At 45.8% G+C, this 15,303-nt stretch overlaps 1 protein-coding gene across 1 annotated transcript in view; it reads right to left on the bottom strand.

The window, feature by feature from the left end:
• Positions 1–15,303, bottom strand: part of EML5 (EMAP like 5) — a 1,994,219-nt gene that overhangs the window by 1,103,475 nt on the left and 875,441 nt on the right. Inside the window, exon 10 of the mRNA XM_069208148.1 lies at positions 372–584. Within this exon, the coding sequence (XP_069064249.1) occupies positions 372–584 (213 nt within the window). The remainder of the gene's footprint in view (positions 1–371; positions 585–15,303) is intronic.

The following is a 15,303-nucleotide window of genomic DNA, read 5'->3' on the forward strand; positions in this document are numbered from 1 at the left end:
TAAAGAGAAACCTGGGTCCGTAATCTGTACAGATCACAGACAAGCTACTGAAATTGAGATAAGTGCAATTTTTGGGGTTATCCTCCATTGATCCTATTCATTTCATTTAGCCTTCAAACAATTTGATATTCCACTCACATTTTATTCTATATAATTCAATTCTTTACATAAAAGACTGGACTATCAATATATTTTAGGTAGCAAGGCCATCTATCATACACACGTATTGACTATGATCTGAAACTCCTTTGTTCTGATGGGCACAATTTATAAATACTTGTCCATTCAATACTTATTCTACGACAATGTAATGGCATAAAAAAACAATGTACTCTACTTCAGCATTATTTTGAAAATACAGCAAAAAATACCTTTTCTCACACATGGATAGCGAAAAAGCTTCACAACACCGTAGTCATCGGCTGTAACTAATACTTGACCGGCGAAATTTGCATCTGTGGAGTTAATATCATTGATCTCGGAGTATTTAGGCCAGATCCCGTTCACCTCAAGGCCAGTAACACATGTCCATGTTGCCCACTGAATGCCCTTCATTTCTTCTTTGTTTGCAACTTCCTTTCCACCTAAAATACAATTGGAAAATCGAATACAACACGATGCCCATTACGTGCCATTTGCAACAGGGATCAATATTTATGAGACCACCTGATCACCGCAAACGTCTCAGAAATAACCGTAGCTGCAGAAGATGTCAATGCATTTTGATCTTATGCTGACTTGTTAGCTGATACAGTTTGCCACGACTGTGCACAACTTTAAATGTCAAATAAGCATTGGCAAAGCCAATAGGTCCCGCATATGTGAGGACTATTGGCTTTGCCAATATCTTTTAGCCATGCTGCATAGCACTGTGGCTGCTTTTCAGCTTGGCAAGAAGTTAGTGGAGTGACGTGGAGGAAAGAAGCATGGTGCAAAAGTGAAGGGTAATGGAGTAGAGTGGTATAGCCTAGAGTGGTGTGGAGTGGTGGAGAATAGAGCGGAGTGGTATGTAAATGGGTGAAGTGGCTCGATGTAGAGTGGAGATGAGCGGCGAAGAGTAAAGTGGCATAGAGGAGAGGGACGTGGAGTGTCAGAGTAGAGTGAATGGCGCAAAGAGTGGAATGGTGTAGAGCGGAGTAGATCGGTATAGAGTGGTGTGCAAGAGCAGAGTGGAATGGAGTGGTGTAGAGTGGAATGGCACGGAGTAGAGGGGCATGGAGTAGAGTGGTTTGGAGTGGAATGAAATGGCACAGAGTGGCATAGAGTTCAGTGGAGTGGTGTTGAGTAGAGTGGAGTGGCGTAGATTGGAATGGAACGGCATACAGTTGAGTGGAATGGAGTAGAATTGCGTAGAGTAGAGTGGTCTAGAGTAGAGTGGCATGTAAAGGGGAGTAGAGTGGCACAAACAGGAGGGGAGCAGGGTGGCATATTGTAGAGGTGAGTGGTGTAGAGTGACATGGAGTGGAATGGCAGAGTGAAATGTTGGAGAGTGGAGTGGCAAAGAGGGCAGTGGTGCACAGTAGAGAGGCATAGAGTAGAGTGGCACAGAGGGGAGTAGAGTGGCGAAGAGTGGATTTGGCATGGAGCAGAGTGGCATAGACTTGAGTGACATAGGCTTGAGTGGGTACAGTGCATTGAGTAAAGTGCATAGAGCAGAGTAGCGTAGAGTGACATAGAAAATAGTGGCATAGAGTAGAGTGGCAAAGAGTAGAGTGGTACAGAGTTGAGTGGCATAGAGCAGCATGTAGAGTGGCATGGAGTAAAGGGGTGTAGAGTGGCATGGCATTGATTCGAGTGTTATGGAGTGGAGTGGCATAGAGCAATCGTTTCCAACCTTTTGACTTCTCTGGACCCCCCCTTTATTATTACCGAAACCAGGGGACGCCCTAAGAATTAATATTGAAATCTGGGGACCCCCCACTGAGTCATTACTGGAAGCCGGTGACCTCTGCCTAAACATTGTTGATGATTTCAAACACAAAACAATACACAAAAATACATAAATAAGCATCCATCAAGCACATACATCAAAAGACAACACATTTTATTTAATTTGCAAACAAATATAAATACAAAAAAAATACAAAATAACAAATGTTATTAACAAGTTTGGAGCTTTTCTAAATTCAATTGAAGCCATATATTGCCCATACTATATTCTGTTTGATGCACCTGCTCTGCTCCCACGAATCAATCTGAGGATACTAATTCAATTTTTAGCCAATTTCAAATTCCTTGAACTTTACAATACGTTTTAAAATTTTCAGTTGTACATTATAGCCACTTTATGTATATACACTTTATTAATCTGTTAATATTATTTAATTTTCAAAGCAGTTGCAGACCTCTTGCAGAGGCTTCATGACCACCAGGGGTCCCCGGACAACAGATTGGGAACCACTGGCATACAGTAGAGTGGCAAAGAGCAGCAAAAACCTATAGGTCATGACTAGGTGAAAGCTGTGGCTTTGCCAATGTCTTTTAGCCATGTTGTACCACAGCACGGCTGCTGTTCAGGGTGGCTAAACGTTAGTGGAGTTACGTAGTGGATAGTGGCACAGAGGAGAGGAGAGTGGCATAGAGTGGAATGGAGCAGAGAGGCGTGGAGTGGCACACAGTAGAGTGGTGGCAACTGAAGAGGCCCACAGAGGAGTGGTGTGGAGCAGAGTGTGGAGTGGTGTACATTGGCATAGAGTAGAGTGGCAGGGTAGAGTGGCTTAGAGTGGAGTTACGTAGACTATAGTAGTGTAGAGGAGTGGTATAGAGTGTGTAGCTTTTAGTGGTGTAGAGTGACATGGAGTGGAGTGCCTAGAGCTGCACTGTGTACAGTGGCATTGCGCCGACTGGTATAGAATGGAGTGGCATGGAGTGCTGTAGAGTGACACTGTGTGGAGTGGAGTGGCACAGAGTGGAGTAGCAAAGGGTCAGTGGTGGAGGGTGGCATGGCGTAGAGTGGAATGAAGCAGAGTGGCATTGAGTAGAGTGTGTGGAGCAGAGTGTTGTAGAGTAGACTGGCATAGGGTGGGGTGAAGTGGTTTAGAATGGTGTACAGGGAAGTGGTGTGGAGTGTATTGGCATAGATTGTGTGGTGTAGAGTAGACTGGAATAGGGTGAAGTGGCATAGGGTAGATGGCACAGGATGGAGTGGCACAGAGTAGATCGGCACAGTGGGAGTGGCATAGAGTAGGGTGGAGTGACACAGAGTGGAGTGTTGTAGAGGAGAGTGCCAGAGTAGAGTGGCATAGAGTGGGTTGAGTGGTGGCGTAAAGTGGAACAGAGTGGTGTGGAGTGGCATGAAGTGGCGTGGCGCTGTGCGGAGTGGCTTAGAGTTTAGGGACATAGAGTGGGGTAGAGTGACATGGGGTGGAGTAAAGTAGAGTGGCATAAAATAGAATGACGAGGCCTAGAGTTGAGTGTTGTGGAGTGGCATGGAGTAAGATGGCATAGAATAGAGTGGCGTACAGTGGAGTGGCATAGAGGGCCATAGAGTAAAGTAGGAGGCTGGACTGGCTTGTAGTGAGTACCAAGGGGTACTTGCACCTTGCACCAGGCCCAGTTATCCCTTATTAGTGTATAGGGTGTCTAGCAGCTTAGGCTGATAGATAATGGTAGCTTAGCAGAGCAGCTTAGGCTGAACTAGGAGACGTGTGAAGCTACTACAGTACCACTTAGTGTCATATGCACAATATCATAAGAAAACACAATACACAGTTATACTAAAAATAAAGGTACTTTATTTTTATGACAATATGCCAAGGTATCTTAGAGTGTACCCTCAGTGAGAGGATAGGAAATATACACAAGATATATATACACAATAGCAAAAATATGCAGTATAGTCTTAGAAAACAGTGCAAACAATGTATAGTTACAATAGGATGCAATGGGGAAACATAGGGATAGGGGCAACACAAACCATATACTCCAGAAGTGGAATGCGAACCACGAATGGACCCCAAACCTATGTGACCTCGTAGAGGGTCGCTGGGACTATTAGAAAATAGTGAGAGTTAGAAAAATAACCCTCCCCAAGACCCTGAAAAGTGAGTGCAAAGTGCACTAAAGTTCCCCTAAGGACAAAATAGTCGTGTTAGAGGGAGAATGCAAGGAAAACACAAATCAGCAATGCAACAACGATGGATTCCTGTCTGAAGGTACCTGTGGAACAAGGGGACCAAGTCCAAAAGTCACAAGCAGCTCGGAGATGGGCAGATGCCCAAGAAATGCCAGCGGTTGGTGCAAAGAAGCTCTTACTAGGCTGAAGAACTGTGAATACTGCAGGAACGACAAGGGCTAGAGACTTCCCCTTTGGAGGATGGATCCCCCACGCCTTGGAGAGTCGTGCAGAAGTGTTTTCCCGCCGGATGGACGCCAACAAGCCTTGCTACACGCAAATCGTGCGTTTGGCGTTTTTGGATGCTGCTGGGGCCCAGGAGGGACCAGGAGGTCGCAAATTGGACCTGCAGAGAGAGGGGACGTCGAGCAAGACAAGGAGCCCTCACTGAAGCAGGTAGCACCCGGAGAAGTGCCAGAAACAGGCACTACGAGGATGCGTGAAACGGTGCTCGCCGAAGTTGCACAAAGGAGTCCCACGTCGCCGGAGACCAACTTAGAAAGTCGTGCAATGCAGGTTAGAGTGCCGTGGACCCAGGCTTGGCTGTGCACACAGGATTTCCGCCGGAAGTGCACAGGGGCCGGAGAAGCTTGCAAAGTCGCGGTTCCCAGCAATGCAGCCCAGCGAGGTGAGGCAAGGACTTACCTCCACCAAACTTGGGCTGAAGAGTCACTGGACTGTGGGGGTCACTTGGACGGTGTCGCTGGATTCGAGGGACCTCGCTCGTCGTGCTGAGAGGAGACCCAAGGGACCGGAGATGCAGCTTTTTGGTGCCTGCGGTTGCAGGGGGAAGATTCCGTCGACCCACGGGAGATTTCTTCGGAGCTTCTGGTGCAGAGAGGAGGCAGACTACCCCCACAGCATGCACAAGCAGGAAAACAGTCGAGAAGGCGGCAGGATCAGCGTTACAGAGTTGCAGTAGTCGTCTTTGCTACTATGTTGCAGGTTTGCAGGCTTCCAGCGCGGTCAGCGGTCGATTTCTTATCAGAAGGTGAAGAGGGAGATGCAGAGGAACTCGGCTGAGCTCATGCATTCGTTATCTGAAGTTTCCCCAGAGACAGAGACCCTAAATAGCCAGAAAAGAGGGTTTGGCTACCTAGGAGAGAGGAAAGGCTACTAACACCTGAAGGAGCCTATCACAAGGAGTCTCTGACGTCACCTGGTGGCACTGGCCACTCAGAGCAGTCCAGTGTGCCAGCAGCACCTCTGTTTCCAAGATGGCAGAGGTCTGGAGCACACTGGAGGAGCTCTGGACACCTCCCAGGGGAGGTGCAGGTCAGGGGAGTGGTCACTCCCCTTTCCTTTGTCCAGTTTCGCGCCAGAGCAGGGGCTAAGGGGTCCCTGAACCGGTGTAGACTGGCTTATGCAGAATTGGGCACCTCTGTGCCCAACAAAGCATTTCCAGAGGCTGGGGGAGGCTACTCCTCCCCTGCCTTCACACCATTTTCCAAAGGGAGAGGGTGTCACACCCTCTCTCAGAGGAAGTTCTTTGTTCTGCCATCCTGGGCCAGGCCTGGCTGGACCCCAGGAGGGCAGCTGCCTGTCTGAGGGGTTGGCAGCAGCAGCAGCTGCAGAGAAACCCCAGGAAGGGCAGTCTGGCAGTACCAGGGTCTGTGCTACAGACCACTGGGATCATGGAATTGTACCAACAATGCCAGGATGGCATAGAGGGGGCAATTCCATGATCATAGACATGTTACATGGCCATATTCGGAGTTACCATGGTGAAGCTACATATAGGTAGTGACCTATATGTAGTGCACGCGTGTAATGGTGTCCCCGCACTCACAAAGTTCAGTGAATTGGCTCTGAACAATGTGGGGGCACCTTGGCTAGTGCCAGGGTGCCCTCACACTAAGTAACTTTGCACCTAACCTTTACCAGGTAAAGGTTAGACATATAGGTGACTTATAAGTTACTTAAGTGCAGTGTAAAATGGCTGTGAAATAACGTGGACGTTATTTCACTCAGGCTGCAGTGGCAGGCCTGTGTAAGAATTGTCAGAGCTCCCTATGGGTGGCAAAAGAAATGCTGCAGCCCATAGGGATCTCCTGGAACCCCAATACCCTGGGTACCTCAGTACCATATACTAGGGGATTATAAGGGTGTTCCAGTAAGCCAATGTAAATTGGTAAAAATGGTCACTAGCCTGTCAGTGACAATTTGGAAAGAAATGAGAGAGCCTAACCACTGAGGTTCTGATTAGCAGAGCCTCAGTGAGACAGTTAGTCACTACACAGGTAACACATTCAGGCACACTTATGAGCACTGGGGCCCTGGGTTACCAGGGTCCCAGTGACACATACAACTAAAACAACATATATACAGTGAAAAATGGGGGTAACATGCCAGGCAAGATGGTACTTTCCTACAGAGTGGCATTGTGGAGTAATGTACAGCGGAGTACCGTGGAGTGGCGCAGATTACAGTTGGTTAGCACAGAGTGGAGTGGAGTGGCACAGAGTTGCATAGAGCACAACAGAGTGGCATGGAGTGTCAGAGTGGATTTGCGTAGAGTGAAGAAGCAGAGTAAAGTGGCGTAGATTAGTACAGTTGTGGGTGTAAGTAACTAAAACATTGACAGAGACAGATATGGTGAAAGCAACATAAATAGGAAGCTGTAAAAGATCATGGATATGCAAATACATGCAGTAGCATGACATGATTAATTGTAAAGAAAACCAATTTAACATAAAAGCCCGTATTGAGAAAGCATGAAACCAAATGTAAGATAAAAGTCCATCTTTTGAAAGCATTCTTCTAACTAAAAGCACATCATTTGAAAGCATCTGTCTCCATTGTTTTGTAAATTGTTTTGCAATTACAGAATATTACAAAGTATTACAGAATATAATTTAATGCCCGAGTGGTGTCTCGATATTACTACAGCATAATAGAGATGGCAGATAAGGTGAAAGCAACATAAATAAGAAGCTGTATGCAAGTTTTAAAAGCAGGAACAGACATTGCACATCCAGAAATAATATCTACATGCTTATGAAAAAACCCAGTGCACAGCAAAAAAAAAACGAGAAAGAATAAAGACGAGGAAGAACACATATTTGGTACATGCTCCAGGGAGGAGTTAACACAAGAAAGGAGGGAAAGCCTACTGGAGATAAGCAAACAAAGACTGGAATGAGAGTGAGAACAAAAACAACCAATGGTATGCTGAGGGCGGGTTGTAAACCCACAGAATAGTAAACAATACCTCCCACAGCACAGCTCGTGCACTGTGTAGGCTACACTAAAAAAGTAAAATATTTTTTCAGTTTTCAAATATACACTTTATTCGGCCCTTAACACTTTGGATGGGCAGACAACGCATTGATAAACAAATATTTTTTAGTTATGCACATTTGCACAAAGTTAACCTGAACAAAAAATGATTTACCCCATCACACAGTTAAAAGCTTATTTTTTGCTGTGTCGCTACAGACAGCAATGTATACTGTATTGTATACAATACTCCACAGAGCCAATCTTTGCTCAAGATTAAATGGCTTTTGTGTAGATTCCAATTGCCTTGCTCTTATTTGTGTCTTTCCTCCCTTTCTGTGATAGATCTGTCCACAAGAGCATGTTAGTTTCACCACAGGTAGATTTGTCATTCGACCTACTCCAAGCACAGCATTCAATCTAGAAAACAAAGCCACGTTTAAATGTCACCAGTTTTCTGCATTTCAGTTCAACCTTGTGGTCACTAGAAAAACTTCATCAGAAGTGTGGAAGCTACAACATAGATCTTGACAGACCTTAAAAGCTGCTATAAACAAGCACCAGCAATGTCAATCTGTCTTGCTTGAACGTGAAGGTAAGGGGCACGCAAAAGGGGTACTGCAATAACCAGGGGGCACTGTGAATCTTCCCGCCAGGAGGCAGATGACCTGATTGGCTCCAGGCCTCGTTATTAGGCTCTTGCCATCCTGCAGCGCTGGATGCGCACAGACGTGCCCGCGCTAAGTGCAAGCCCATCCTAGCCAGGATAAGGCAGAGAAGGGACAGTCCCTTGATTTTGTATTCATTCTTTTTGTGTGTGTCATTAGCTAGATCTACTTGTACTGCAATCAAGAGCCCAAATATAGACCAGCCATTCTAGGTATCATAATTGCCACACTTTCCCTTTCACCGCTAGCTTAACGGTTGTAGGGGTGCTATTATACCTTCTTGTCACAACTGCAGGCGCATTGCTCACTATGGGAAGAAGGAAAGCTGTGATTACTCCCTCTGGTGCCTTGGTTCAATCAAATCTCCCCAAACAGCCAAAGCATATGGCAACAAACTGTGTGTCTAGAGACATTGATTCTCTAATTGAAGAAGTCAAAAGAATGCTGAAAAAAAGTGCCCCTAAAAAAGTAGAGCTTCAAAAGGGGGGAAGGTGGCAGATATTTTAAGGAAAAAAACAATGGTAAAACCGATCAGTAATGATCCAGACCACATTCATCTCCTCCTCAGCCAATCATCTCTAAATCGGCGGCAAGCGTAGGGGGAAAAGCCCAACCAAATTATTCCCAATGTTAAATGTTCAAATACGTTTGAGATTCTTCAATCAATAAACCGTGCAAATGACCAACTTCAGATACATCCCTTGCCTCCCACCAGTGTTTCACTCACATGTGGCTATAATCCATCAACTGGAGAATGTGCACTTAGCCTCATGAAACTATTGAGGGGTGAAGTCAATGATCTAAAATCAGTAATCCTTTACATAAACAGTACCCTTGCCAAAATACAGGGGGCAAAGAATTCCCCTCTTCCTATGCTGCCACCAGGGCTTGCTGGGTTTTCTCCATTTCGGGTCCCAGGGTTCTTCCTGGTGAGTGGGTGGCCTCCTCCATTGGGTCAAATGGTGCTAAAGGAGTCGTTGAGCACTAAAGTATCCAGCCAGGTACTAGACATATGCTGTCTTGGCCACTGATGCCGCATTTTGCAAAACACTTCCACAGAGTTCCATCTGACCGAAGGGACGCAACTTTTATTCCTTTCCAGCCAACTTGTTTTGTGCAAAGGCCTGGCATAACCTTGGACAATACTATGGCCGGTCAGCAAATGTTTTGTCAAGCTGCTCCATTAAATGGATCTGTTTGTATTCCACGTACCCCGATGTCTATAAGTCTAATGTTCCCAAATTGTAACCTGGTGCACATGAGGACAGTATGGGACTAAAAAACAAGATTCTACATTGGATCAGAGATGTCAGGCACTGTTACTCGATCATTTATTCCGAATCTGAGAACGTGGGGCATTTTTTACAGAGAAAATAGTGGGACTTTATTGAGATTAAGTTTATATCGCAGGAGCAGGTGGATGGCTTGATCGCTCTAGACCTGCGCAATTCCCCCCTCACAGGGTCTGAAATTTGTTTAAAACTGAGGCTCCCTGGTGGTGAGCATCGTAAGACAGAGGGTCATGGTGAAACATCTTCAAGACCTGGTGTGCTTTTTAGCCCCAGATTTCTTTCCAGGCATTTCCCAGAAAACAACAGTGGTCTGATAGAGAATAATTGACAACAAAATCTTGTGTCCTCCAGGGTGGCAGAAAGGGTCCCAGTGGTATAAGACAATAACTTACAGATCCCCTCAGGTCTGGTCATATTATTTCCACCCCTCCTGGAGGGGGGTCCTTCTCACCTCACTTCTTCACGCCTGAGACCTGTGAAGCTCTAGTGGAGGGTCTTGTTCGCAATATAAGTAATAGCTGGCTTGCACAACAGTCTCAATCTAGTGTACAACTGGTTAGCTGCAACATAGCGTGAAATAAATCTAGGCTGCTTGATCCTGAGATGGGAGACTACATTGACAAATTCCACATTTGTCCTTTTCAAGAAACTTTGGCATGCATATACTGTCCAGTCCTCCTAGCGCTCAAACTGGTGCCTAAATCAGGGACCTCTTACCTTCTGATCAATGTATATAATAGATCTAGCCCCTTTAATGATGCCTCCTCAACCTTAAAATCCCAATCTGCATTCTTGGAAGTCTATGGAAGCAACAACCTTCTGGTTGTTGCAGGCGATTTTAATGCTCCCTTTGAGCCCTATCCTCCCCTACTAGACTTGTTTAGGGAAGAAGTTAAATGTTGGGGAATCCCAGCCTATTCTGGACTAAGAAAACACACAAAGATGAGTTCTGCTGCCCTTCAGATTGAAGATTTATAGGCAACCTAAAGTTTAAGAGCGTGTAATGGACACTCTATGTCGGATTTGGAGACTAATCCGAGTTTAGGAAGCTATAGAAGCAACATAGATTATGATTTATTCTGTTTAAACAGTTTAAACTAATTACAGGCACAATGTGAGGTGGGTGGATATCAGTAATGTGCAGCGTATCCAGAAAGATATTTAAACAAGAACAAGCAAAACTCTGGCAGCATTTATTAAGCTCGACTTCATTCCCTCCCAGGTACTTGCAGTACATTGTGATTTGTTCTCTAGCCTGAAAAACCTTTTTGAAACAGAGCTCAAACCCCTCAAGAAACTTCCTGAACTGCATGACTGGTTTGACCACCATTGTAGAGCAGCTTAAATTAGTTTAATGAATGCTCTTAAAAGTAACATCAAGTCTGATATTATTACTGCAAGAAAGGTCTATAGCAGGGCTATCAAAACTAGCAAGGCAAGCTGAGAAGCTAGGACTTGGAAAGATAATGTGGAAGTAGCGAGAGGGAAGGATAGCAGATTATTATGGCACCTGGTGGTGCACAGAGGATGCAGAGATCAAACCCGGCCCGAGTGCCATGTATCTGCAGGGGAACAGGTATAATATTTCACTGCTCTCTATGCAGAGTTCAAATTCATTGACAACGAACAGGAGTTTAAAGGCCCCACTCAGGAAAAGGGAAGCGACCCTGTGGCCTTTACACTGAAAGAAACCCTTGATGCCTTAACGCACAAAAGTGAGGAAGGCCTCTGGCCTTGATAGAATTAATGCTGATATGTTTTGATAGGAAGCATTATTATGGTGCCCTTTTATCAATTTTTTTATTTAATGCGATTGCAGCAGGTGCCCCTATTCCTGCCTCCTGGAGAGGGGCAGAAATTATACCAAAACAAATACTAACTAAGCTCTGGGAATGGAGACAGTCAAATAATATTCTGTTGCTCCTCCAAGCTGGGTTCAAGTCCAAAGTAAGCAAAGTGGACCAGGTCCTTTCCTTTTTGATCATAAAGTAGAAAACAGTCAATATTGAACGGGGATCATTATTTGTTGCCTTTGTCGACGTGTGCGCTGCATTTGACCTTGTTCCTAGGGGAGAGCCGTGGTTGGTTCTAAGGGAAAATAGGGGTTCCACTTGGCCTACTATCCAAGATCCAACAATTGTATTCAGGAAATTTTGTCTGGGTCAGTAGGGGCCTTGGTGGAGAAGCAAGTGCTATTCAGCGTGGATTCTGCCAGGGTTGTGTTTTGGCACCCACCCTATTTTCACTATTCATTGACTGTTGTATTTCTTATCTTAAGGACTGTCGGAATGATTCCCCAAAAATGGCAGGGCCCAAAGTGGCGAGTTTGATTTTTGCTGACAATACTCCTCTCCTTTCTAGAACCTTAATAGGATCATATACTCTCCTGGGGAAGTTTGCTTTATTCTGTAAGGACCATGGCCTGGAAATAAACTGCAACAAAACCAAGTTTATGATATTTAGTCACCACAAGAGAATTAGGGGGAATTTGACTCTGGAAGGTGCTAGACTGGAAGGGGTAGCTGAATTTGTCTGCTTGGGTGCGAGACGTAGCGATTCCCACATCCTGCTGGCCCAGATTGAAAAGAAGTGCTCTGATTCTTGTGTAAAAAACAGGGTCCATAGTTGGAGTTGTCAATAAGGCAGCCTCATACCCAAACTCACCTGTGGTAGAGCTCTACAAAGCATACGTTTGGGAGGCAATGTTACATGGGACTGACTTGTGGGACTACAGTAACCTTGATCCACTAGATCTTGGCAAGAATTATTTCATCAAATCTTTGCTAAGATTACTGAAAAGTGCCCCTATATTACCCTGAGGCTAGATTTAAATTTCAGATATAGCTCTGATATAGCATGTTTGAGGCGTATTCTCTATTGGACCAGACTCTGGGCCACAGAGGAATTGGCTCCATAGAGAGATTATCTCCAGGAGATAGTCACCCACCGCTCAGCATCCTTGATTCCCTGGGTTTCCCATGTAAAAACTTGGTTGTTCAGGCTTGGCCTGTCAGATTATTGGTTGAATCCTTCCTCTGCAGGGAAAAATGCCCAGGAAACTGTCAAATCAAACTACTGGAACACTGTTTTTTACAGTTGATTCTCGGCTGTACCATTGGGCACCCTGGCCGATTCCTACATATTCTCTAAATGTGACTTCCAGTTTGAAGAGTTTTTGAACTACGTGAATGCCCCTTTTGTGAAATCCCTGTTCATTAAGTTTAGGCTAGGGACCCTTCCCCTGGCCGATTTTACTTCCGTATAGAACAAAAGCACTGGTTCTTCCAATAATGTATGTCTTATGGGATGACCGAGTGATGAAAAAGAACATGTCCTGTTTTTCGGCAGCACTTATGAAAAGCAGCATGCTCTTTGGATTGCCCACCTTTGCAGGCTTTTTCACCTTTAAAACCGGCATATAGACTTGAGAATCAGTAAGTCAGGTATTAGGTGTAGAAAATAAGTTACTTACCTGTAACTATAGTTTCCCAGTATTGGAATCTTCCATAGATTCACATGCTTGAAACATTCTCCATCGTAAAGATGGGAGTCCCCGGTAGCTTAGAAAAGACAATGTCCCCAAAGACATTACAGCAATAAGTTATAGCTCTACTTTTAGTAATCTATCCAAGTCCTTATGTAAAAAAGGACCAAACTGCAGCATTAACCAATCAGATAACCCCACCCTTTAGAACCTTCCTGAGAGAAGCTCCAGCACCTCCGATTTTCTAAGCACTAATGCGAATTGTAAAAGTTGATTGAGAAAGTAAAAAAGGTAAACTTCCCCCCAGGACCCCACAAGCTAACTGTCAAAAAGCAGTGGCCGCAATATCCATTGCGCAATCAACCTCAGCTGAGGATTTTCTTTATTTCCGCCTTAGAATCTTCTGTAAGGTGGCCCAGATACAGAGCAATATCAGCCCATAATTGCCTGTCGTGTCTGCCCAAAATTGCCAACGAGTTAGCTGCTCTCACTATAAGCCCCAACATAGAGGAGAAACGCTTCCCAATGTATCCAGTCTTCTACCTTCCTTGTCTGGGGGTGCTGAAATTGGCGTTGATGGATTTTTTTAACACCTCTGCGCTGCCTGGGTTATGACCGAGTCTGGCTTCGGATGATAAGTGAGACAAGTTGGAGCGTCTTCTGGAGCCTTATCTTTTTTTGTCTAACCTTGGTAAGACCGCTGTCACAGTTGCAGGATTCTTCATTACCTTTAGAACTTCCTCCCAGATGTAGCCTACTATGGGTATGGAGCGTATACTCTTTTGAAAAGGCTCCTCTAAGTCGTATAGAAAGCAGTCCATCTGCTTAGATGGCATGGGCAGCACAGATCTCTTTGCTGCTCTTTCAAGCAGATTATGGAAACCCCCAATATCTCCTGGGGTTGAATCCACCGGAGTAGGCGATGGAGATGAAGGGGTTGGCAACTTATAGTTGTCCCAATCAGAATGCACATCCTGAAGCTCTCCTTCTTCCCTCTCCTCATCCGAGAAGTCAGTAACCTGCATGAAGGTTCTCTGCAGGGTACTCCTCGCCGATCTAGGCGACAACATAGGCTGCGGTACTGGAGTGGCAGGTACCAACGGTGGAGGTTCCGTTGGGATGTTGTAGGAAGTTGGCTCTGTATGTACTATTTCAAAGAAATAGCATGCACAGAGTCCAAGGGTTCCCCTTAGAGGTAAGATAGTGGCAAAAAGAGATAATTCTAATGCTATATTTTGTGGTAGTGTGGTCGAGCAGTAGGCTTATCAGAGGGTAGTGTTAAGCATTTGTTGTACACACACAGGCAATAAATGGGGAACACACACTCAAAGACAATTCCAGGCCAATAGGTTTTTAGATAGAAAAATATATTTTCTTAGTTTATTTTAAGAACCACAGGTTCAATATTTACAAGTAATACTTCAAATGAAAGGTATTTCACTTAGGAACTTTGAATTAGCAAAATAGCATATACAGTTTTCATACAAATGGCAATAAGCTATTTTAAAACTAGACACTGTGAAATTTTCAACAGTTCCTGGGGGAGGTAAGTGTTTTTTAGTTTTACAGGTAAGTAAACCACCCACAGGGTTCAAAGTTGGGTCCAAGGTAGCCTACCGTTGGGTGTTCAGGGCAACCCCAAAGTTACCACACCAGCAGCTCAGGGCCGGTCAGGTGCAGATGTCAAAGTGGTGCCCAAAACGCATAGGCTTCAATAGAGAAGGGGGTGCCCCAGTTCCAGTCTGCCAGCAGGTAGGAACCTGCGTCTTCAGAGGGCAGACCAGGGGGGTTTTGTAGGGCACCGGGGGGGACACAAGTCAGCACAAAAAGTACACCCTCAGCGGCACGGGGGCGGCCAGGTGCAGAGTGCAAACAGGTGTCGGGTTTGCAATGGAGTTCAATGGGAGACCCAGGGGTCTCTTCAGCGAAGCAGGCAGGCAAGGCGGGGGCTCCTCGAGGTAGCCACCACCTGGGCAAGGGAGAGGGCCACCTGGGGGTCGCTTCTGTACAGGAGGTTGGATCCTTCAGGTCCTGGGGGCTGCGGGTGCAGTGTCCTTACCAGGCGTCGGGTTCTTAGAAGCAGGCAGTCGCGGTCGGGGAGCCTCTGGATTCCCTCTGCAGGCGTCGCTGGGGGGCTCAGGGGGGTCAACTCTGGCTACTCACAGGGTCGCAGTCGCTGGGGAGTCCTCCCTGTAGTGTTGTTTCTCCGCAGGTCGAGCCGGGGGCGTCGGTGCAGAGTGGAAAGTCTCACGCTTACGGCGGGAAACGTGCAGTCCTTTAAAAGTTGTTTCTTTGTTGCAAAGTTGTTTCTTCTTTGGAGCAGAGCCGCTGTCCTCTGGAGTTCTTGGTCCTTTTAGATGCAGGGTAGTCCTCTGAGGCTTCAGAGGTCGCTGGACCCTGTGGAACGCGTCGCTGTTGCAGTTTTTCTTGAAGTGGGGAGACAGGCCGGTAGAGCTGGGGCCAAAGCAGTTGGTGTCTCCGTCCCCTCTGCAGGGCTTCAGGTCAGCAGTCCTTCTTCGCCTTAGG

The sequence above is a fragment of the Pleurodeles waltl genome, chromosome 9 (genome assembly GCF_031143425.1).
Source record: "Pleurodeles waltl isolate 20211129_DDA chromosome 9, aPleWal1.hap1.20221129, whole genome shotgun sequence".
Taxonomy (NCBI): Eukaryota; Metazoa; Chordata; class Amphibia; order Caudata; family Salamandridae; genus Pleurodeles; species Pleurodeles waltl.